The sequence below is a fragment of the Ceratotherium simum genome, chromosome 14, assembly GCF_057802395.1.
Source record: "Ceratotherium simum simum isolate JZ-2026a chromosome 14, ASM5780239v1, whole genome shotgun sequence".
Classification (NCBI taxonomy): Eukaryota; Metazoa; Chordata; class Mammalia; order Perissodactyla; family Rhinocerotidae; genus Ceratotherium; species Ceratotherium simum.
Genome location: NC_141913.1, coordinates 38064559 through 38089986, shown reverse-complemented (window position 1 = coordinate 38089986; position 25428 = coordinate 38064559). Strand labels below are relative to the sequence as shown.

Sequence of the window (25428 nt, the reverse complement as noted above, 5' to 3'; positions counted from 1 at the left end):
AATAATAATATTTGATACGTGTGTAACTCATTCCATTATACTCAAAAGGGCCTGCAGTTCAGGCTTGTTCAGACCGTAACTTAGCTGAATTGATAACATAGATGTGTCCTGATTTGTCGGTTCGTTATTTCTCCTAGAGTTTGCTGTCCAAGCCCACCTGAGATCTTCTGCCCCCCATATTAGCCAGTCTCCCTGGGAGGGAGCCCCTGCTGGGCACTGTCCTTCCATCTTGTGTCAACTCCCTGCTGTTCTCAGTCCTCCTCCTAAACTGTACCCCTGTTAGAGGCACAGCAGTTATTCCTCTTCTTTCCTCTACAGCCTCAAGCACAATGCCTCATACATGGTTGGTGCTCACCAGCGTTTAGTTTCGGGACCCATCACTGAAGGACCCAACGTTACACAGCAATAGTATATGAGGGAAGGAATGGTAGGGAAACTGATAATCATCCCCAAATTCACCCCTGGGTAAAAGAATCATATGTAAAAGCTTACCTTGCCGTCTTATGCCAGGATCTTGAAACCAGTTTACTTTTCAGCTACACAGACCTACCCACCACACTCCCTGCATTTACCACAGCGGTAACTCACATCACACCTCCTACCTGCACCTCTGCCGGCCCTGACGGGCTGCTTCACTCCCGACCATCACCCGTCGCTTGTCTATTCAGAGGCTTAGTATGGCCTTTCAAAGAATTTTTTTAAGGTGCTAGGTAGCTATTTGGTTTTAAATTGCACTAAACTTTCTGGAGCCGTGCCAGGTACTTGCTCGAGTTTCTGATGCTATCTGTATCATCTTTAGGTGGAAGGGAGAAAACTCCATTGAACTTCTGTGGTAATAAAATATTGCAGTGAAGCCCTACATCTGTTCACTGCACTTCCTGTGGGTTTCCACCAGATCACATGACTGACAGCAGAGACGGTCTTTAAAGCTTTTGGTCTGCTTGTTATACCCAAGTCTCAACCACCAAATCAGGCCCCTGCTCGGTCTCGGGGCTGGACGTCCCGACATCCCACTGAGGGGGGTTGATTCACTGGAACTGATAAAAACATTCCGGCCAAACTTGAGAGTCTAGCATTACCTCTGGCTCCAAAAATCAAAACAACAGGATTGTTGTAAGTAGCTTTGGATTGAGCCCAAGCTCCGAGCTTGAGAGATGGCTTTTCTCTCCTTGTTGAGCTGAGTCACAGGACAACTGTCTTGGAGAGAGAGGGGCGAAAGCTGGGCCTGAAGTGACCAGCATCCTGCCCTTTGCTAGCCTGTTCCAGATGAGTGGTTGCCGTCACTGTCACATCGAAGCCCTCATCCCCCCAGAGCCCCTTCCTCCACTTTCCCAGGGCTTTAGTGTCTTCAAGCACGTCCACCCAGCAGTCCCTGGCTGGAGGCCACAGAGGGCCTGAGAAGTCGAGAGAGGAGATGGGGTAGAGAGGAGCCACATGGACGGCAGAGCTGGGGAGGCCTCGGAATGCCCGAGGGGCCTGGGCAGCCCAGGGGAGTGGGCTGGTCGAGTCAGAAATGAAGACGCTCTCACATGAGGAAGTTGGACTTCCCTCAGCCATCGCAGGATGGCATTATTGTTCTCCACGGGCTTGGAAAGGAACGTAAAGGAAGAGTGACTTTTTCTAGGTTGTTGTTCTGACATTCAGACTATGACATTTCTTGGACTAAATCCTGACAAAATGTGTCCCCAGTGTCATTAGTGCTAAATAAAACCTTTTGTCTTTCCTTTCCTTAGCTCTCAGACTTCTAAGACATAGTAGAGGAGCACATATTTTTAGGAATGTCTGTTTAAATCTCAAACCATGTTGGCTATCTCTCTAGGTAGATAGACAGATTTGGGAGGGAGTCAAATTAAATGCAGCTTGGGCAAAGCTAGTCGTGCAGGGGCTGCCTTCACATTCAGTCAGGCTGACTGAACAGTGTTTTCAAAACTCCTTTATGATTTATGCCTATTATTCACCCTTTTAACATGTTCCCAGTACATTGTCTTAAAAACAACTCATTGCAAGAAAAAGAAAGATCTGTACCTTGTGCTTTCAAATGTTAGCTTTGTGTAGCCAGTCCTAGAGAACATGCTCTTGTTTTTCATGCTATTTATGCTTTATCCTCCTTTCTGAACCTTTTAAGTACTAGTGAAAAGTTCTAAGAAAATAACCCAAGAAATAATATCTCGCAGGTCACTTGTTCCCCTGAGGAGAGAGGAGCTGGTGCTGTAGATTCGGGGGCGTGTGTGCTGTCTGCAGTGTTCACGTGTTGCCAGTAATAGAAGTCTGTTCATGCTGCTATGTCTGTACTCACTCTTTTGGTTCCCCCCTGTCCAGTGGCACACACTTGGGAGACCGTGACTTAGGATCCCGATCTGTGGAAGGGGTCAGGCCTTTGCTAGCCAGCACAGGGGCCACGTCTGGAGCCTCAACCCACTTAGCCATGAGCTCTCAGGTCACAGAGCAGCTCAACCGCGGCCTTGTTTGTCTTGATTTTAAGCAATTGGGAGTCCTAGCCTTTAAAACCATCTATTGTCAACATACAAGACAGCCCAGGAACGTTTAGACATTTACCGTCTCCTGAGACTGTCACCAGGTGAGGCCTGGCTCAGTAAAAACCAGCAAATGCTTGACTTCAGGATTGCAGCTGAACCCAGGCCCAGCCCGTTCACCCTTTCTTCCCGGGTGACCCAGCAGAGCCTGGGAGGCATGGCAGAGAATACAAATGTGTAGACCCTACTGGATATATCCCATAAAACCACACCCAGTCAGAAATGGAAGGAGGGGCCGGCCCCGTGGCTTAGTGGTTAAGTGCACGTGCTCCGCTACTGGCGGCCTAGGTTTGGATCCCGGGCGCGCACTGATGCACCGCTTCTCCGGCCATGCTGAGGCCGCGTCCCACATACAGCAACTAGAAGGATGTGCAACTATGACATACAATTATCTATTGGGGCTTTGGGGAGAAAAAGGGGAAAAAAAAAAAAAAGGAGGAGGATTGGCAATAGATGCTAGCTCAGGGCCAGGCTTCCTCAGCAAAAAGAGGAGGATTGGCATGGATTTTAGCTCCTGGCTGATCTTCCTCACAAAAAAGAAAAAAAAAAGACATGGAAGGAGCTCAGAGGTCCTTCCTTTTACACAAGGTGAGAAAACTGAGTCCTGGAGAGATGCAGTGACTGGCCCCAGTTTACTGCCCTGCTTGCCAGCGGCTGAGCCAGGACAGAGTCAAGGCCTCCTGACCCCAGCCTAGGGGAACCTGGACTCTAGAGCTGGAACAGGGACCTGGACCTCACTTCTGTCACTTCCTGGAGAGGAAACTCAGGCACAAAGGTTAAGTGGCTTAGTGGTCGGGGGACATTGAAGAAATGTTTGAAGCTCATTGTCATTACTGGAAAGACATGGAAACCTAGTGTCCATGTTGAAGATGGACATTTTGAAGAAGTGCACAGCCAGGTACCTGTAGACTCCGGGGAGGCCACAGTGGAGAGGTGTGGATTTCCTTCAGCCTCTGGCTCCACCACCTGCTAGCTCTGTCCTCTTTGGCACGTTATTTATCCTTTTGAGACTCGGTTTTATTATCCATACAATAGAGTTAATAATACCTGTGATACAGGATTATTGTGCAGATTCGAAGTCAGGCCCCCATTCATTTAACTCATCATTCAACAAACATCTCTTAAGAGTCAGTAGAATGCCAGATACTCAGAAGGTCCCTGCCTTCTTAGAACCTATATTCTAGTGGGGGAGAGAAATGGTCCACAAGCAAATAAATAAACAAGATAAGCACCGATTGTTGTGAGGGATATAAACCGATGAGCTGAGAGATGCCACTTCTGCTTTTTATAGTGAGGTTGTGGGTGAGGTGGGAAGTACCTGGCACTTGGGCACCCTCAGTATATGTCACTTCCCCTGAAGTTGGGGAAGTGAGATCTCCTCCTGGGTTGGCTCTGTGAGCTACTAGCAGAAGGCTCGGTATCCTCGCCCCTGGATAACCTTGGCCACTCTAGCCCTGTACTGCTCAGGGTTAGATACCACACCCCTGGCTCAATCTTGACTGTTGTTGAACATGCCACATAGTCACACAGGAAGGCTGTGAACACCTAGGTCATGTTCCTAATGTCAAATGCATCTTGAAAGTGACCCTCCTGTCCTCGTTACCATAGCCATCAGCTCACCTCAGGGCCAATCCTCCCTTCCAGTTGAGTTAATAATACCTATGTCACAGGATTATTGTGCAGATTTGAAATCACGTATTCGTTCATTTAACTCATCATTCAACAGTGATGACTCTGAGACAGAGAAAGAAGGCAGTTCTTCAGAACCTGCTCTCAGTGACATAATTTTGTTCTTTAAAAATATCTATGAAGATGAGTGTGTCACTTGTAAGCCATTCATCAGCACTTGTTCCTGGGTTTTCCTGTAGGGACGGCCAGATCTTTCATGCTCCTGTTACTGAGAGTCAGAAACAGGGTTGCCAAGTAAGAAGTGGCCATGTGGGTGGCGTAAGAGAAACGGGCTTAGAGAAAGAGAAAGACAAACAGGGCATGATTTCACTCATATGTGGAAGATAAACCAACACACGGACAGATAGAACTGGTTGGTGGTTACCAGGAGCTAGGGGGGTAGGGGGTGGGCACAAGGGGTGGAGGGATGCACTTTTATGGTGACTGACAAACCATAATGTACGACAAAAATTTCACAATAAAAAAAAAAAAAAGAAAGAAAAAAAGAGAGAGAAACGGGCTTAGGACCAGGCCAGTCACGGTTCTAGTCTTTAGGTTTGATTACTGAAAGTTATAAACTAAGAGCATACCCCATATTTGCATATTATTTCAGTGTCAGTCGTAATAGCCAGCATCGATTGAGTGCGCGCTCTGCGTAGGCACTACAGAGAGCTCTTCCTCATGGCTCATCTCATTTGATTGTCACAACCCTGTGAAGTAGACAGGACGCTTCAATTCAGAATCGCAGAGTAGAGTAGACTTTATCTTTTAAGAGCCTGAGTCTGAGTGAGGATACGGGACTTGTCCCAAGTCACTCAACTAGTAAGGACTGGACTTTTCGCTCTTAAAAGCTGGGATTGTGTGTGTCTAATTCACAGCTATGCTTTTAGTACTGTGCTTCCTACACAGTAGGCCCTCAGTAAATATTTGCTGAATGAATGAATGGGAAAAGATGGGGCTAAAACTCAAATTATCTGCCTGCCTTTCAAGTGCTTTTTCTAGTTACTTCAAAGAGTAAATGAGTAACTGTATGTAAAGTGTTGGAACATGGCTGCCACATAATAGGTAATCAGTTATCAGCTATAAATGTTGGCCATAATGTCAGAATTGATTATTGAGGTCTTTTTTTGTGTTTTGTTTTTTGTGAGGAGATCAGCCCTGTGCTAACATCTGCCAATCCTCCTCTTTTTTTGCTGAGGAAGACTGGCCCTGGGCTAACATCCGTGCCCATCCTCCTCCACTTTATATGGGACGCCGCCACAGCATGGCTTGCCAAGCGGTGCATCGGTGCGCACCCGGGATCTGAACCGGCGAACCCCGGGCCACTGCAGCAGAGCGCACGCACTTAATGCTTGTGCCACTGTGCCGGCCCCGATTATTGAGTTTTTATGGAGAACTTCTATAGAAATAATCATTGATCAGCTTGAAGAAAAACTTCATAATAAAATATATGTCTGCTACTGACAGATAAAGTGTATACCATTTTTTATGTACTGGTATATACCATATACCTTATATACTTGCCACTCTGGGTCTCGCCCTATGTTGAGATTTTGTTTATGAAATTTACTCACTCCAGAGTGAGATGGATTATTGTTTTGACATAAACTTGAGTCAAAATGAAAACGAGGCATTTTCGGCTCCGTTTGACGGGTGGTGGGAAGGACCATGATGGGCGTGCAGGTGCTTTTCCAGTGGCCTTTTCCTGGATCCGCCTGGGCACGATCAAAGGGCAGTCTTTGACTCATTGCTCTTTCTAACTGAATACGTCGTCATCAGAATTTCCCCAGAGTCACGAGGGCAGGTAAACTTAGTGCCAGCCCAGAGTGGCTCTTGCCTGAGCGTCTTTAATTCAGTGGGAAGGAATTCATAGGAAAGCGGTTAGTTTGCTCGTTTTCTTTCCCATCCCACCCTCCTTAGAGATATAATGTCAGGTGCCTCACATCCTTCCTCAGGCCCTCATGGGAAAACCTCCAAATATGTCACTGTATGGAGAAAAGGTTTCACGTCTTTTAGTGATTTTTATTTCTAACAAGAAGAAGTGCATCCTACCGGCTACATGACCACATAGAAATGTAGGATGTTGTTATTCCAGCTGAAAGAGGCAATGTGGGGGCTCTGACCTTTTCAACCACCACCTCTGCACCCCCTGGCCCCTTGACTTCTCTCCAAGTCAGTGTGAGAGGCTTTCTGAAGTTTGAGGCCATTCTAAGAGCTAGGACTTTCATCCGCATTATTAGGTGGTAGATTTCTTTTCTTCTTCAAACAGCTCTCCATCCTTTCTTGAGTATTGACATCATTGTGGGTTTGGTAATTTTTCTGAGGGCCGGCAGTGTGCTGGGTCCTTTGCATACAGTGAAAGGGCACAGAACTAACCCCGAAGGGTTCTGTGGAGCCCAGGAGAATCGAATTTAAGGACCAAGCACTTGGGTGGCTGTGACTCGGGTGTCACTTTTTAAGCTGACTTTCCCACCCAGTCAGACCTGGGCTTTAACCCGATTCCACTCCACAGGCTGTGTGACCTGGCACCAGCTGCTTAGCCTCTCCAGGCCCCGCCTCACCTTCAGTTAGTGGGGTTGGCCATATGGGCCTTGGCAGAACGTGGTGGTGACTGACCACGGTGCTGCGTGTGGAGCTTCCAGACAGACTTGGTGCACAGGGAGCACTCGGTTGGTGGTAGCTGCACCCTGTTGCTACAAATGCAGATTTTTCACGGGAAAGAATATCACTGTGTTGCTGCCTGTAAGATATCTGATTCCATGACAGAGACTTGTTGCCATATCCAAGAACCCTGTCCCCACACACCTGAGAACCCCATGCCAGGCTGAAAGCAGCACAGAGTGTGTGAGGCGGCCCATGAAGGATGCCCAGGCCCCCAAGAGACCACCCAGCTACTGAGAAGTTATGGTGCCCCCAGAGAATGCTGGCCCAGAGTGGGAGGGATTCAAGGGGACGGCGTGAGTGGATGACAAAGGAATGGAAAACTGGGGGGCCTAATGGAGCCCCAGTCATGTCAGTGAGTGCTGGAAGTAGTGCCACATCCCTGAGCTGATCAGACTCTGTCAGCCAGACTGACCCGAGAGCCCAGTGCGGGAGTTGTCCTCTATATTGCAGTCATTACCATGGCTGTCAGCACACACCAAGACTTAGCCTACACTGATGATGGTGGGAAAGAAGTGATTGGGAGCACTGATGGTCTGAACAGTCTTAGGTTTTCATTAAATCAGAGTAGTTTTGCAAAGGCCTCTGGAGTATGGGGTACAGAGAGTATGGGGGAGGATCGAGGGGTATGTAGTGCTGGAGTGTGGGCCACTTAGAGAATCCGTGTGTGTAAATTCTTTTTTTTTTTTTTTTTTGTGAGGAAGATCAGCCCTGAGCTAACATCCAGGCTAATCCTCCTCTTTTTGCTGAGGAAGACCGGCTCAGAGCTAACATCGATTGCCAATCCTCCTCCTTTTTTTCCCCAAAGCCCCAGTAGATAGGTGTATGTCATAGTTGCACATCCTTCTAGTTGCTGTATGTGGGACGCGGCCTCAGCATGGCTGGAGAAGCGTTGCGTTGGTGTGCGCCCGGGATCCGAACCCGGGCCGCCAGTAGCGGAGCGCACACACTTAACCGCTAAGCCATGGGGCCAGCCCTATGTGTGTGTAAATTCTGTATTTCCACAACGCCCTGGGAGCCATGGAATAGAGTTGGTTTTCATTAAAGACATAACAGATGGGAACTGTGCTGTCTGTGCTATGCTGTAACATCCGTGTCCAGAGTACCCTCCTTTTCAGGAATTCTTAGACACTTGTTTCAAGATTTAACTCGAAACTCCCCTTGCCACAAAGCATTTCCTGCTTCACTCGGCCCCTCTTTCATCACTCTGGAACTCTGAGGATCCAGCACATAGATGTTTAGTCGTGTAGGTCTCCTACCCACCCCCCGTTTCCTTTTCATATCTTCTGAATCCACACAACTAGTGTCATCTTCGGCCTGTTAGCCGGTCACCTGGACCAGGCCCTGCCCCTGCCCCTGTGGGGTGCCCTCCAGTTCTCCACACTGTGATCGGAGCAGTCCCCGTACAGAGCCTCTCTCATCAGCCCTCTTCTCAGTCTTCCCGTGGCTCCTCTGCCTCCCCACCCTCCCGCGTCTGGGCCCTGCTCACTGGTGCCCGCTCTTCCTCCGCCCCCTCTCTGCCCTGCAGCAGTGCGCCTCATGCCTCACACACTGGCCTTCCCTGCGCGCTGTTCCCTCAGGAGGAGCACACTTCCCTCTTCACTTGGCTGCCCCTCCACCACCCTCCAGCCCCTCGTGCCTCTGGTCCTTCACTCTCTCACCACCTACTCTGTCATCACTGTTTTGTTGTTGCTGCTGTTCATCTCTCTCCTCCACGAGAACACACCTCTGTGAGGACGGGAATGTGTGTGGCTGCCACACCCTGTGTCCTAGGCCCTGGCACATGCAGTGCCTGCCTGCGCAGAGTAGCAGATGCTCAACCAATTGAATGAATGAATGAATGAACGACTCACATAAGAAGGACTGAATAAGATAATATACGTGAAGCCCTGCCTACTGTGCCTGGGATGTAGTTGGTTGGTCCTCAGTGTGTGGTTGATTGTTTCACTGGTTCACTCAGTCATCAGATTATCAGTGCTGGCCACTGTCTGTGGGGACACAGTAGCAAACAAAATAGGTAAAAACCTTTCTGCCTGATGGCATGCCTCCTGCATGTGTTTCCTCTCCTTCTCTGTCAGCCCTCTCCCTCAACCTGCCACACCCCTTCTCCTAGGACACTGTTGCCCCTTCTCCTGCCCCCTCTGGGACACGGTCACCGAACTGCAGCCACTCCCGCCAGAGTCACCTTGGCAAGGGAAGAGGCCCGGGGCTCTTAGTAGGCTCCAGCGGCTCCTCAGGCTGCTGGAAGAAGTACGTCAGGCGTAAAATTAGAAGAGTAAAAGCCCAAATCCTGGTGAGCACTGTGGTGACAGTGCTTCTGAGGGCCCCGGGACCGCGCACGGTCTCCCTTCACAGCCGGGGGACCACGGAGTGCAGGCCCGGGGCACCTGGGAGCGTTTGTAGCACCAGGGCGAAGCTTTTCCTGAGCCTCAGTGAGGAGTCACTGCAGCCTCACCCTCTGCAAAGCCGAAGCCATCACCGCTGGCCCCCAGGAGGCGGAGGCTGAGGCTAAGCCTAAGCCAGGAATTGAGAGTGAACATCCTCATCTCCAAGGTGACTCCACCCTGAACACAAAGTCTCCGGAGAAGAACCAGCCCTCAGCACTGCACAGTAGACAGTCTTTGCTGGAACCCGTCTGCCTCCTCAGGCAGGACCCATTTCCCAGTCCCATCCCTCCCCCCGTCCCGGTCCCTGCCCCTCTCAGCAAACTGTCAGCAAAGTGACATTAACTGACCAGCACCAATGGGTTATTTGCCCTTCCTACAGGTAATTGACACTGTCTCAGGAGTCATTTGGAAGCTGGATCTTGTAAAGCCCCAGAGCTGTCAGGCCCTATGACCTATTAGGGGAGGGGGCTCCCTGCACACCCCAACACCACTTATAAACTACTGCTGCTTCTGTTTTTACATGGAACTGTGAGATTGTAAAATCCTCTTGTTTTCATTGCAGAAATTTCCAGATTTGAAATTCAAATATGTGGAAGAGGAGCAGCCCGAGGAGTTTTTTATCCCCTATGTCTGGTCTCTGGTCTACAACTCGGCAGTGGGCCTGTACTGGAACCCACAGGACGTCCAGCTGTTCACCATGGGTGCTGACTGAGGCGGGTGCTGTCTCCCACCCTCACCCCTCCAGCCAAGCATCCCTTCTCGTTGTTTTCTTTCTGGCAAACAGAACCAGACAGACTGCCTGGCGCATCTTCTATTAAAGAGGGTCACACGGGCGTGTTTCCCTTGCACACTTGGGTTTGGAGAATTGGTGCCAGTTGGCAATATATCACTCAGCTTAGATTGTAGTGCAAAAAAAGGGGAGAGGGACACAATAATAAATGTAAAAACCTGCCATTCCACTTGAATTTTATTTTTAAACCAAAATTCTAGAGCTCTTCCAGGAACCCCACTGGCATATGACACTTCACCAGTACATTCTTTTTTTTTTTTTTTTTTTTTTTTTTTTATTTGGGCTGTGATTTTTATTTCAGCACATCACAAAAATATTAGTTGACAGCTTTGAGTAAATCCCATGCAACAGATACTACAATAAACACTAAATTCAATCGACTTACTCAGTCTTCCCAACCCTTCAAGATTGAAATTATTAGCACACAATAATACTACATGTTTTACAGATGAGAATATTCAAGATTACAGGAGTAAGTCATTTATCCAAGAGTTATGGACATCTGTGTCTTTTTTTTTTTTTATTGCAGTAACATTGGTTTATAACATTGCAAAAATTTCAGGTGTACATCATTGTACTTCTATTTCTGCATGGACTACATCATGTTCACCACCAAAATACTAATTACAACCCATCACCACACACATGTACCGAATTATCCCTTTCACCCTCCACCCTCCCCCCTTCCCCTCTGGTAACCACCAAATCCAAGATTTTGATTTTTTTTTTTTTAATGCATGTTCAAGATTTTTGTCTTGGTCTATGGTGTGTGTATGTGTTTCTTTCAGCATTAAGAAATATCACTCTGCAAAGATGAGACAGGAGTCAGTAAGGAAATGAAGTCGTGTGTGCGTGTGTGTGGTTGCCTTTCAGAGGCCCATGGTTCAATAAACACTCTGCCCGGGTAGATGGATAGAAGCCTTTAGACCCTCTGCATCTTTCCCTCAAAGATAGAAATGGCTCCTTCTCGTGAAGCCAGATTAGCTTTCCTGTGGATTTGGCCTCTGAGCTGTAGCTGAATTAAATTGGAGTCTAGCACAAATTAAGTTCATCTACTCTGTATTAATCATTGGGAAAAGAAAAGCTTCATTTTCAAAACAATCTTTTTTCTCCAACCAGACTAATAGGAGAAAAAGGAGACCAATTTGATTAATACAGTACTCCACATGAGATGAAAAACATGTTTGGATCTTCATCTTGGACTTTATTTAACCTCTTTTGGGCCTTTGCGATCCTCGTGTTTGGTCCCTGAGCTGGCGGAAGGAGCTTCTCTGAGGGAAACGGCCACCAGGACGGCCCCAAGCAGAGCGCGCCTGGCAGAGCGGCGGGCACTGAGGGCGGAGTGGGACAGTCCTTTTGAGTCATGCTCTGCCTCCAGGGCCGCCCCTTCACGGTCTAGATGAGGAGCCCAGTTTCGTTCGCAAAGACAGAAGAAGTGTGTGCTTTTCTGCATAGAGAGCACGTTTTCCCCGGCGAGACTGAGCTCCCTGTTTCACCTGCTGTTGCTCATCTATATCAGGAGCCAAGTTTTCTCCTGTCCCTGTGTCCCTGGCCTGGAACTCAGTCATTTTGGTCCATCACTGTCTTCTGAGGGTCTAGGACGAGCCATCTTCATGGAAGATGCTCTGGAATGCTCTGGAAAAGGTTAAAAAGGCTGCCGTCACATCAGTGCACATCTGTGTGCTTGCCCCCCCATGAAAAGCCTGGGCTGCTCCATCCTTTCAGCAGGCTTTTGAGGTCTGCCAGGTGGGGGTGTTATCCTCGTGGGAACAGGTGCTGAAACCGAAGCTCCCTGAGGCTGACTGCCCTAGGAAGGGTCATCACTGGTGGGTGGACCCGGGAGGCAGGGGCAGCTTGCCCACTGCCTCCTCAGGCCTTGTGCTGCTCAGGCCTCGTGCTGCTCAGGCCTCTTACCTGTCTGCACGAATGGCTGGGGACTCCTGTAGTTCACTTAAGATCACATGGACAGGGCCTCAGACCAACAGCTGAGGTGTGCACAGCTTCTGTTAGTCTAGCTTGGTTGGGGGGAGTGATCCTCACAGTCAGAGGGGGAAATGATTTGGTTATCATTTCAGGTAGCAAATATTTTTATTTCCTATGTGGGGAAATGATACACAGCCTTAATTTGTTTCCATAGCATTTTGAGTTACTTACTTGCCTTTAAACCAAAACACAAAATTTTGACAGGGTCGCGTGGAACAGCCAAGCCTCTGGTAGGACCGTGGAACTGTCCTCGGAGGCTGAGGGCTGAGCAGTACCCTGGGACAAGCACTGGGATGCAGGACTGTCGGTCCTTGTGACTCAGTCACAGGGGCAAACGACCACAGAAGCTTTGATTGAGGGAATCCCACAGTCTCTTCCCCAGGCCGCCTGGTTCACTGAGGTGCCCCGAAGCTCCGTTCTCCAGCAGTCCCCTGTCCCTCTCCTCTCCCTCCCCCTCTCTTTTAATTAACCACACACTAGAAGTGCTCACTGGCCTAAAAGCTCAGCTGGGGCTGCAGCCTCAGAGGCAGCATGTGAGTACACGCTCCCAGACACCACTGCATCACTGCCTCGGCTCTGCAAATCCGCCAGGAGTCTCTTCCTTATTTTTCTGAAAAATTTATTACATGACAATAAATTGAAATGATAAACTTGAATTAAGCTTGCATTAATTTGCTTAGAATTTTTTTTTGTTTTCCACAAAGTAAAAATGTGTAGAATAGGGCAAGACAGGACCATCATGTGTTTGGATGGAAATTAACATCTGACTCTACCCAAGATACGAAGCTGTTATTGCGATGTGTCATCTTATCAACAAAGAGTTCTGCCACAACAGTTATTTTTAAAAGAATGTGCCCCTTTCAGTACCACCTTCCCTATCAAGAGTTCAAGGCACTGTGCAAAAAGGCTTTACATTCTGACTCTGGTCCCACAGTCAGCCATTGAGGCTGGTGTCATAGGCTCTGTGAACAACAGCCTTGCAACGTTGTCATCGCAGGCTGGCCTCCATTCAACAGTGGAGAGGAAAGTGGGGGTGTGGAGCAGCTCAAGGACAAAGACGAGAAAGGGAAGGTCCCTGCAGGTGAAGCACAGAGAGTACACTGCACACACAGCCCTCTCCTTCGGAAGGACATCCCAGGAGCTGGAAAAGTGGAAGATGGAGAGAGGATGGAGCATAGGAGCAGCGTCAGTCAGAACATTGACAGCTTCCTCAAGCTTGTGAAGGTAGGCCCAAGAGAAGCGTTCAGTGGGGGGATGCTTTTAGGCCCTGAATTTCTTAATAGTTGTCATTCTTTAGGCAACATACTGTCCTGTAAGTTCTGGGGAGCCATGGCTTTGCAGTGGGCATCAAAGCTCTGCATGACTGAGTCATTCTGTGCTCCTTTCCAGAGCCATAAATTAGAGTCCTGTACCTGCTGATACTTGATAGGCTTGAGTGTGCAAGGTCAACCCTTTGGGTCTCTTAATTCCCTCCTAGGCACTATGCCTGCAGTTTAGTAGCTGCCACTTGATATTAGGGACTGATCCTTGGGCTTTCTGATGCCAGATTCAGGGCTATTCCAGTGTCCTACATCACCTCCAGGAGTCAAGGAGGTCAGGGTCTCTATTCTCTGATGAAGAGCCAAGCTTCCTATGAAGATGAAAAGCTGAGACATGGATTATAGCACATGATTCACAGCAAATAATGCATTTTTATTTTTTAAGAACTCAAAGCATGGGGCTGGCCCACTGCGGTAGCAGTTAAGTTTGCACGCTCTACTTCTGGCAGCCTGGGGCTCTCAGGTTCGGATCCCGGGCACGCACCGATGCACTGCTTGTCAAGCCATGCTGTTGCGGCATCCCACATAAAGTAGAGGAAGATGGGCACGGATGTTTGCCCAGGGCCAATCTTTTTCATCAAAAAGAGGAGGATTGGCATCAGATGTTAGCTCAGGGCTAATCTTCCTCACCAAAAAAAAAAAAAAAAAAAAAAAAGAACTCGGGGGCCAGCCCCATGGCGTAGCAGTTAAGTGCGGGCGCTCTGCTGCTGGCAGCCCGGGTTCCGATCCTGGGTGCACACTGACGCACCACTTGTCAGGCCGTGCTGTGGTAGTGTCCCACATAAAGTGGAGGAAGATGGGCATGGATGTTAGCTCAGGGCTGATCTTCCTCACAAAAACAAAACAAAAAGAACTCAAAGCATAAAATTCAATCTAGTCAGGGTATATCCACTTGGAGTCCCCCACCCAAAGCAAGAGAGATTCATCAGGACCCCCACCCCTTGGTCAGGACGTGTATGGCAGCGCCTGGTCTCCTGACTTCACAAGAGCCAGCTTCTCAGACACGGGCTCTGGAATTAGGAAAAGGCCCTGGAGGAAAAGCAGCCCCATGTGACTAAACAGGTAATACTTCACCAGCCTGTTGGCTCTGGGATGACTTCAAACTAAACTTTAAAATATTTTGGCCAGATTTCCAAGTTGTCCTTAGCTGAAGGGTTGGTGCAGATTACCTGGTCATCCATTGCTATCAGTAGACATCCTTCATGGATACTGTGGCTCAGCTTCTAAATCACCACGGTCCCTGAGTGTGGATTGAGGTAAAATCAGATTACGAGTGTCCCCAGGTGCCTCGCAGGTTCTCTCTGGAGGATGTGAACTGTTATGGACTGAATGTTTGTATCCCCTCGAAATTCGTATATTGAGCCCTAACCTCCAATGTGATGGTATTAGGAGGTGGGGCTTTAGGAAGGTAATTAGGTTTAATGAGGTGATGGTGGAGCCCCCATGATGGGATTAGTGCCTTTATAAGAAGACACATTGGGCTGGCCCCATGGCTTAGTGGTTAAGTGCGTGTGCTCCACTGCTGGCGGCCCGGGTTCAGATCCTGGGCGCACACGGAAGCACTGCTTCTCTGGCCATGCTGAGGCCGCGTCCCACATACAGCAACTAGGAGTATGTGCAACTATGACATACAACTATCTGCTGGGGCTTTGGGGGAAAAAAAAAAAAGGAGGAGGATTGGCAATAGATGTTAGCTCAGAGCCCGTCTGCCTCAGCAAAAAGAGGAGGATTGGCATGGATGTTAGCTTGGGGCTGATCTTCCTCACAAAACAAAACAAAACAAACAAAAAAAAGACACATGAAGGAGAGCTGTCTGTCTCTCCACTATGTGAAGACATAGCAAGAAGACCATTGTCTATAAGCCAGGAAGAGAGCCCTTGCCAGGAACCCAATCATCCATCACCTTGATCTTGGACTCCCCAGCCTCCAGAACTGCAAGAAATAAATGTTGTTTAAGCCACCCGGCCTATGGTATTTTGTTATAGCAGCCCAAGCTGACTAAAACAAGAGCATAACCCAAGGCCTCAAGTTATTTCTACAAATGTTACAATCAGAAATATCCAGGCATGTGAGAAGACCAGGTAATATGAATTACATGAATTAAAACCATCAGAGAAAAAAAAAATACCCACAGTGTCTCCAGATACATCAGTCACAGAATTTGAAACAGCTATGCTTTCTGTGTTCAAAAAAAGTGTGGCCAAGAATTTCAGAGAATTAGAATCTATAAAAAGGGACCAAATGGGGGGCCTGCCCCATGGCTTAGCAGTTAAGCACGCGCGCTCCGCTGCTGGTGGCCCGGGTTCGGATCCCAGGCCCGCACCGACGCACCGCTTGTCTGGCCATGCCAAGGTGGCGTCCCACATACAGCAACTAGAAGGATGTGCAACTATGACATACAACTATCTACTGGGGCTTCGGGGAGAAAAAGAGAGAAAAAAGAGGAGGATTGGCAATAGATGTTAGCCCAGGGCTGGTCTTCCTCAGCAAAAAGAGGAGGATTGGCATGGATGTGAGCTCAGGGCTGATCTTCCTCACAAAAAAAAAAAAAAGGGACCAAATGGAAATTCTAGAAGTGAAAAATATTAACAAGATATAGAATAATTCAGTGGATGGATTTAAGAGTAAATTAGTCACAACTGAGAAGAGAATGAGTAAAGTGAAAAATTAGGAAAAAAGCACAGAGTCAAAAAGATAGCGAATAGAGAGTAAGAGACATGAAGGATACAGTGACGATGTCTGACCTGTGTAGTTGGAATCTCAAAAGAGTAAAAGAATGCAATACTTACATACATAAATGTTGGCAGAGAACCTTTCCAAAACTCATGAAAGATATCAAGGCATAAATTCAAGAAGCCCCAACAGATCTCAAGTGGGATAAATAGACAATCCACGCCTAGACACATCATAGTTAAAATGTTGAAAACCAAAGAAAAGGAAACATTTTAAAGCTGCTGGTTGTGGTAGGATAGGGGAAGGATTACCATCAAAGGAGCAACAAACTGAGAGCTAACTTTTAGCAGAAACAGTGAAAGACAATAAAATAGTGCCTTTAAAGTGCTGACAGAAAATGACTGCCAACCTAGAAATTTCTAATTGGGGAAAATATCCTGCAAGGAATAAAAAGAGATAAAGACATTTTTAGACAAACAACTGGAAGAATTCATCAGCACACATACCCTGAAGGACTATTAAAAAAGTGTTCTAAAGGTAGAAGGAGGGGCTAGCCCCGTGGCATAGCAGTTAAGTTCACGTGTTCCACTATGGTGGGCCTGATTTTGCCGGTTCGGATCCTGGGCTTGGACCTACTCACCACTCATCAAGCCATGGTGAGGCGGCATCCCATACAGAAGAGCTACAACTCTATAACTGTGATACACAACTATATACCAGGGCTTTGGGGAGAAAAAAAAGAAAAAGGAAAAAAAAGGAAGATTGGCAACAGATGTTAGTGCAGGGCCAATCTTTAAAAAAAAAAAATCTAAAGGCAGAAGGAAAATGATCCTAAATGTAAGGACAGAGCTTCAGGAAGGATTGAAGAGCAATGAAAATGATAAATGTGCAAGTCAACATAAACACTGACTACATAAAACAATAATTGTGTCATGGAGTTTTAAATACATATCAAAACGCATGAAAGTAAAGGTATATAAGTAGGGAGAGGTTACACGGAATTTAAGTATTCTAAGCCCCTTGTATCATCCAAGAAGAGGGTTAAAAAATCCCATTTAATAATAGACTTCAATAAGTCAAAGATGCATGTTGTACTAACCATTAGGAAAAGAGTATATAAGCTTCAAGCTAATGAGGGAGGATGGAATAATCGATTCAGCGGACTGGTTTAAGAGCTACAAAAGAGAATAAGGAGAGAAGGAAAACAGAACAGGTGGGACAAATAGAAAGCAGGTTGTAAGATATAGGTGATAAATCCATTATTACGTTAAATGTAAATGGGCTAACACTCCAATGTTGACAAAGATTGTCAGGCTTGATTTAAAAACAACCACATGCTGTTTACAAGAGACACTTTTAAAACATATGAATTTAGAAATTTTGAAAGAAAAGGATAGAGAAATATATACTCAGCAAACAGTAATCGCAGTAAACTGGTGTAGATATATTAATATTAAAGTAACTTTAAGGCAAGAAAAGTATCATAAGAAATAAAAAGGGTCAATTCAATTACCAGAAAGAAGTGATAATTTTGCATTTTTATGCACTTGATATAATCTCAAAATATGTAAAAAGTTGATAGAACTAGATGATTTAGGCAAATATACAATCATAGTGAGATTTTGACACCCCTATTTCAGTAATTGATAGAAAAAACAAGCATATGAAAATCAAGTTATAGATAATTGAAGCAATGCAATTAGCAAACTTGGCCAAATGGATACATGTAGAACACTATACTCAACAGCATACTTTTCAAACACAAATGGCACATATGCCAAAATTTGACTGTATGCTGAGCTATAAAACCAGTCTCAACAAACTTCAAAAGAATTAATTCAAATGAAATATGTTCTCTGACCACAATGCAATTAAGCTGGAAATCAATTACAAAAAGGTAATTTGATGATCCTCATAGATTTGGAAGTTAAATAGATTTCTAAACCTATCTGTCAAAAAAGAAATCATAAAGGAAATTTGAAATATTTTGAACTGAATAATGAAAATACCACATATCAAAACTTATAGAGGGGCCGGCCCCGTGGCTTAGCGGTTAAGGGCGTGTGCTCTGCTGCTGGCGGCCCGGGTTCGGATCCCAGGCGCGCACCAACGTGCCACTTCTCCGGCCATGCTGAGGCCGTGTCCCACATACAGCAACTAGAAGGTTGTGCAGCTATGACATACAACTATCTACTGGGGCTTTGGGGAAAAAAATAAATAAATAAAAATTTAAAAAAAAAACAACTTGTGGGTTTCAACTAAAACTATGCTAATAAATTCATATCTTTAAATGCATATGTTAGAAAAGAAGAAAGGCCGAAAATCAATTAGGCAAACACCTCAAAATTTAAAAAACAGCAAATGAAAACCAAAATAAAAGCCAAAATATAGAACACAAATATAAAATAAAGGGAAGCAAGAAAGTAAAATATTGGTTCTATAAAAGGACTGAGAGGATTGATAACCCTGAAAAAAGCCTGGTCAGGAAGGCAGGGAGAGCAGGTGGGAGAGAGGGAGGAGGGACAGAGGAATAGCCAATATCAGAAGTGAAAGTGGGCGAGTTACTTCAGATCACACAGACGTTACAAACATTCGAAGATGTCATGAATACTATCTAGATGGCATGATCTTGATTATGGTTTTATACGTCAAAACTAGTCAAATTGTACACTTTAGGTATGTGCAGTTTTTGTACGTCAATTATGCCTTAATAAAGGTGTTTGTAAACTTTGGATAAAGTGAACAAATTTCTTTAAAAAAAATAGCTTTCCCAAAACTGACATCAGAAGATCTTGAAAACTGGAGTCATCCTATATCTATTGCCTAAATTGAATGCATTATTTTAAATCACACAAGGAAGTCTGCAGGTTCAGATGGCTTCCCCCATGAATTCAACCAAACATCTAAGAGAGAAATAACACCAATCTTACACAAACTCTTCCAGAGAATAGAAAACCTCCACATTCATCTTATGAGACCAGCATTACATTAGATATCAAAAATCTGACAAGCACAGGGGCCAGCCCCGTGGCATAGTGATTAAGTTTGGTGTGCTCTGCTTCGGCGGCCTGGGTGCTCGGGTTTGGATCCCAGGCTTGGACTTACACCACTTGTCAGCCATGCTGAGGCGGCAACCCACGTACGAAACAGAGGAAGATTGGCACAGATGTTAGCTCAGGGAGAATCTTCCTCACTAAAAAAAAAAAAAAAAAATATCTGACAACAGCATATTAAAATTGCAGGTGAATCTCTCGTCATTGTAGATACAAGAGGTCTAAACAAAATGTTAGCAATTAGAAACCTGCAATATGTATAAAGCAATATGTAAAAATACATCATGATTCAATTGGATTTATTATTTAAAAATCAGTCAAAAAAATTAGTCATTCACGTTAACAGAATAAAGAAGGAAAAGTAAATGATCTCAATAGATACAAAAAAAATTTTTTGATAAAATTCAACATTCATTGGGTGATATGAATGTTTAGCAAACTAGAAAAATAAAGAAGTTGTCTTAATCTGATAAAGATTATCTAAGAAAAACCTGCAGCAAACACATTATACTTAAAATATCAAAAACTTCCCTCCTCCAGTTATTCCATTTCTGGGTACTTATCCAAAGGACATGAAAATACTAATTGGAAAAGACACATGCTCCTGTATGTTCATCACAGCATTATTCACAATAGCTAAGGCTTGGAAGCAACCCAAATGCCCGTCAAAGAATGAATGGATAAAGAACATGTGGTGTATATATACCATGGAATACTACTCAGCCATAAAAAAAAGATAAAATCATGCCATTTGCAACAACATGAATGGACCTTGAGGGTATTATGCTAAGCGAAATAAGTCAGAGAAAGACAATGACCATATGACTTCGCTCATATGTGGAAGGTAAACACACACATAGATGAGAATACATTAGTGGTTACCAGAGGGGAAGAGGGTGTGGGAGGGTGAAAGGGGTAAAGCGGTAAATATATATGGTGATGGATGGAAACTAGACTTTTGGTGGTGAACACAATGCAGTCTCTACAGAAGGTGAAATATAATGATGTACACCTGGGGGGAAAAAAGACTTTTCTGAGGCCAGCCCAGTGGCATAGCGGTTAAATTCACATGCTCTGCTTCGGCGGCCCGGGGTTCGCCAGTTCGGATCGGGGGCGCGGACCTACGTACCACTCATTAAGCCATGCTGAGGCAGCATTCCACATAGAGCAACTAGAAGGATGTACAACTATGACATACAACTATCTACTGGGGCTTTGGGGAGAAAAAAGGAAAAAAGGAGGAAGATTGGCAACAGATGGTAGCTCAGGGCCAGTCTTCCTCAAAAAAAACAAACAAAACTGTCCTCCTAAGATTGGGAGCAAAAAAAAGGATGTCCGTTATCACTTCTTCTATTCAAAATGGTACTAGATAATGATATGCGTGCCAAAGTATTTAGGGGGAAGTGTACGGATGTCTGCAACTACTTTGAAATGCATCACAAAAAGAAAAAAAAGGATGGATAGATGTGTGATCAAGCTAGTATGGTAAACTTGGTGAAATCTAGAATGGTGGACTCTAGATGGGTCCACTGTAAAACTCGTTGAACTTCACTGTATGTTGGGGAAATTAGTACCTGAGGTCTTAGCCCAGTGCAACGATGTTTAAAAAAAAAAGAAAGATTGGACTGGGTGGGAAGAAATAAACTGTCACTATTTGCAGATGACATGATTACATATGTAGATAATCTAAAAGAATCTACCAGTAAACTAGTAGAATTAGCAAGGTTTCTGGATACCAGGTCATATACAAAAAAAAATCACTTGTATTTCTATATGCCAGCAACAAACAACTAGAAAGTAAAATTTAAAAAGGATACCATTGGGCCTGCCCCATGGCTTAGCAGTTAAGTGCGTGCGCTCCGCTGCTGGCGGCCCGGGTTCGGATCCCGGGCGCGCACCGACGCACCGCTTCTCCGGACATGCTCAGGCCGCGTCCCACATACAACTGGAAGGATGTGCAGCTATGACGTACAACTATCTACTGGGGCTTTGGGGGAAAAAAATAAATAAAATAAAAAGGATACCATTTACAATAGCATAAAACAAAAAAAACAGATCAATCAAAAAAATGTGAGTGAAATTAAAAGCCTAAATAAGTGGAGGAGTATTAGACTCATGGACTGGAAGACAGCTACAACAGCAATGTGGGTGAAGGAGGATTCCACTCACGATCTCTCCCTTTGCCTATCCAACATCCACGCACAGTCTAGTTCCCCTGCAAAGAGCACGGAACACCCTCCTCAAAGAAGATAAACCCAAAGCCGCATCCCCTTACTGCACCCAGCCCGGCGTCTGGCTGTAGCCTTCCTTCCTAAGCACAGGAGGAAATAGCCCTAATGTTTTCCCACTGCATAACCAGGGACCCCGGCTTTTCCCCCGCAATGGGTGGCCTTCACCTTCTACCACCCACCACCTCCTCTAGGTCAATGGCACATTTTAGGTGATGTTATCTGCAGCAATCACGTAATCTACATAAGCTAATTTAGGCAGAAAAGGACTTATTTCTGGGTATTAGGTAGCTACCAAATTTTGGGGTGGGAATGGGGAACTAAGCTTGGATGCTACACAGTCAGGAGAAATACCCAATTGCTCCCCAGGACTGAGATACAGCTTGGCTCCTGCCCCACCCTGCTCTCAGCGTCCATCTACACAGCTAGAGACCAGTCACTAAACTCTGCTCACAGCTGCTTCAGAGGAACCAAGGTGCCCTAATGCCCGTGGACCTGCCACCCCCCCAATGCTCACTCCCACCTTCCAAGTCTCAGCAGGGTGGCTCTGCTTGGGGAAAGCTGGGTGCATGCAGAAACCCAGCTGCAGGGGAGCCCAGGAAGTGAAGCCTTTAGCTTTCCAGCCTCTGTGGCAGGAAAGCCCACTCCACAGGGTGGGAGTGCACTGCATGAGTCAAGCTGTGGCATCTGTCACTTAACCTCATGCTGTGGTTTGAGTCTCAAGTGAGAGAATACTTAGAATGTAAATTCTCTGAGGACAAGGATTTATGTCTGATTTGTGCATGTCTGCGTCCCACACCTAGAACAGTGCCTGACCTCAGGAAATATTTGTTGAATAATGCCAGCATTTAGCACAATTTCTAGAACATGGTAAGCACTCAATAAATTATAGCTAATATTATTTCACTTGATAGGATGTCCCAGAGAGGGCTAATGCAGCAGGCCAACACCATCTTAAGGACCCAGACTCTGCCCATCTGTAGCTTTGACACCCTCTGGCTGGTTCCCCTCATAGTCACAAGAGGGCTGCCACAGTTCCTGATGTTGCATCAAGGCATGATCTCATCTAGGGCACAGCTTGGGAGTGGGGCTCCTCTCCCACAGGCCCCCTCACATTTCCATGCCCTGGCCTGCTTCCCACTCCTAAACCATCATTGGCAAGGAGAGGGATCTACCATCATGCACACTAATCCAGACCTGGAGCCTGGCTGGATCAGCTGTGTGGAGAGAGTCAATATCAGAACAGAAATCAGGCTCTTTTAGGAAGAAGGCAGTGGGGGTGGACAGGTACCCAATAGTGTCAGCTATGATCAGGGGCAGAGGGGAGGGCCAGAAGAGCAAGGTTTTTCACGAGAAACCCCATCCAGAGCTCCCCTGAGTCCCAGCTCTCAGACCCTGCAGTTGGATACGGCTGCTCGGGAGCCAAGGGACGGTTCCCAGGACAAAGGCCGGGTCTGCCTGCAGAAGGCCAGGAGGTGTCGGGGGCAGGTGCACCCACAGCGTCCACAGCCACTTCTTAGCCCTCCCCAGCCCCGCCCGCATCAGGGCTCCTGCACACAGGCTGCCCAGACGAATGGTGGCTTCTCCATCTCCCAGAGTCCGCTTAATAGGAAACAGGGTTTGGTGGGGAACAAACAATTTATGACAACCGGAGTCCTCAAACTGGAAACATCTGTCCTCACCATAGCACAGCTCCCCAACCCAGCCCAGCCTGGTTCCTGAGGGGCCCACCCGGCCCGGCCTGGGGAACTCAGGAACCTTCTGGGGGATAACAGAGGAGCCTGCAGCCTGGGAGGGGTCTCTAGGCTCCCAGCTTGGACCTCAGAGCCTCAGGGGCTCCCAGCCTTGTCATGCTGACCTCAGTGCTGCCTCAGCCCGAGGCCATGGGGGGATTTAGAGCTGATGGTCCGAAGGGAGCCCTGGGCTATACTTTACCCACCTACCTCCAACAGTGGTCGGGGCCAGGCAGGGAGACGTCCCGTGCGAGGGCTCTAGCTTCAGTCCCTCTGCCTCTGCTCACACTGCCTGGACCAGCCCTCCCCTCCTTGTCTCCCTGCCGGTTCCTGTCCCCCGTGAGGCCAGGCTCAGAGGTCGTCTTCACCAGGCAGACCAGCCCAGGCTGGTTTGACGCCCAGCCTGGGGCCCACAGAGTCCCTGTCGGGGCCCCAACTCCACTGGGCTATGAAGCTCTCCGGGGCAGCACCATAGAGCACTCATCGCCATGCTGGCATCTGTAAGGCCCCGAGTGGACATCTCCAAGACAGGAGAAGTGACTGAATGCACCTGGGCCCAAGGGGGCATGGCAGGGGGCCGGGGGCCTGCAGGTTCCAAAGGGCAGAAGCTGGCACCCACACACGCAGATCCCCTGAGGACCACCACTTCTGGGGCAGAGAGCAGTGCAGTCCCCCCAGCGCCACCAGAGAGAACCTGGCTTGGGAGCGGCCAGCCTGGCTACCTAGTGGGCACCTGTGTGGCCCGGGCCTGTCGCCAGACTTCTCTGAGCCTCAATTCTCCCGTCTATAACGGAAGTGACAAGCCTGCAGGCAGCAGGGCTGCAGGAACCCTGGAGATGAAAGAGCAAAGGGCCCGGGAAGTGGGGCCTTAATGGATGGTAGGGGGCACAGTGGTGGAGCCATGACCAGCAGGCTGCCAGGAATGTTGGTTCCGACCTGAATTCACCTGGATGACAGCCTCATAGAGGGGATTTCACAGAAGACATGGGGTGGGGGCAGCTAAGCCCCAGAAAGCTCCGCCCAGAGCCTGGCACGGTGGAGTTTGGAGGGGGCTGTCTGTCTCGTGGATGGGAGTAGAGGGAACAGAAGGAGCCCTGTACCAAGAGCACTTCCCCATTGACCCAGCTTAAATCCAGCCTCCTCCAGGAAGCCATCCTGGACCAGCCCAACCCATGTCCTCTCTTCCGGGGCTCCTGTAGCTCAACCACAGCCCTGCCACCCCAGGAGGTTTTCCAGAGGGCAGTGCCCCTGCCAAGTGGCATCTTCCTTCCTCAGGGTAGACCAGCCTCCCCTCTGGGCTGCATGGCCCTCCGTCCCTCCTCAGAGCACCTGAGGTCATCCCCATGATGCAGACAAGAGACTGAGGCCCAGAGGATGAGCAAAATCCTCGTTCCTGACTCTGCTTCCGTGTTCATTCCCTGCCCAGTGGAGCGTGGGGAGAACTGGCCCCAGAGGAGGCAGCACCCTGGGGAGGGCATTGCTGGCAGGGGGCTGTTGGGCGAGCGATGCCAGGTGACTGAGGCTGGAGAGGGCTGAAGAACCTGCCCTCCCTCAGGAAAGGTGTTTCTCTGCCAAGGCCGGCCAACCAGCAGGGCTCTGCAGTGAGTGTGGGGAGGGGACACCCTTGGAAGGAGAGTCCCGTGTAGGGACATTTCCACCCAGCCCCTGGCTGCACTGGCACCCCATCCACAGAAGCCCCCCACCTCTGCCCTCCCAGGCCTGGGCCTTGGTACCATCTGCAGCCCCCCAACCCCACAGCAGTGAGGTGCTGGCAGAGCAGGGGGTGTCCAGGTGGGTGGAAACACCTGTAGACCAGCCCACCCCCACCAGAGAGCAGGAGGCCCAGACCTAGGAGGAGAGGAAGAAAAGACCAGGAAACCAGATGTCAGCTGAGGTGGCCGTTCCAAAAGGCACACATCTTAAAAGCAGGGCTATTTTCCATGTCCTATGGGCAATTTTAAAACAAATTTGTAAAACTGGAATTTTAGTAGATGACATATTGGCGTGCGTGCGTGTACGCATGTGTGTGTGTTCACACATACACGTGTCTGGGCACCTTTGGTGGCTATTGCTGCTACAGCATCTTGGGAGATGGGTGAGGTGAGGGCGTTTCTTAAAGGACATCCAGGTTCACTTCCAGGATCACTGTGTGTTGCAAAGGAGCTGAGCCTTCAGGAATAGTGGGAGGAGAGCAGGGCTTCAGAGCCAGCTGGGGAGGGGTGTGGGCAGCCCTGGAGGCCTCCCTGTCTGCGGTGGGGGTGGGAAGCACGGCCTGATCTGAAATCACTTCTACACACCCCCCAACACTCCTGTGCCCCTTCTCCTGCCTCCATTTGGAACCCAGCTCTCTTAGTCTGCTCGGGCTGCTGTAACAAATACCACAGACTGGGGCCTTAAAC

General features: G+C 47.7%; 1 protein-coding gene across 3 annotated transcripts in view; it reads left to right on the top strand.

Moving 5' to 3' along the window:
* DYM (dymeclin) overlaps nt 1-25428 on the top strand; it is a 437675-nt gene that overhangs the window by 368303 nt on the left and 43944 nt on the right. For 2 of the 3 annotated variants that reach the window (XM_004422520.3, XM_087439192.1), the window contains one exon: nt 9813-10420. The exons of the other annotated variant lie outside the window; for it this stretch is intronic. In XM_004422520.3, the coding sequence (XP_004422577.1) occupies nt 9813-9962 (150 nt within the window). In that variant the 3' untranslated portion in view covers nt 9963-10420. Of the gene's footprint in view, nt 1-9812; nt 10421-25428 lie in introns of those variants that run through there. 3 annotated transcript variants of the gene reach the window in all.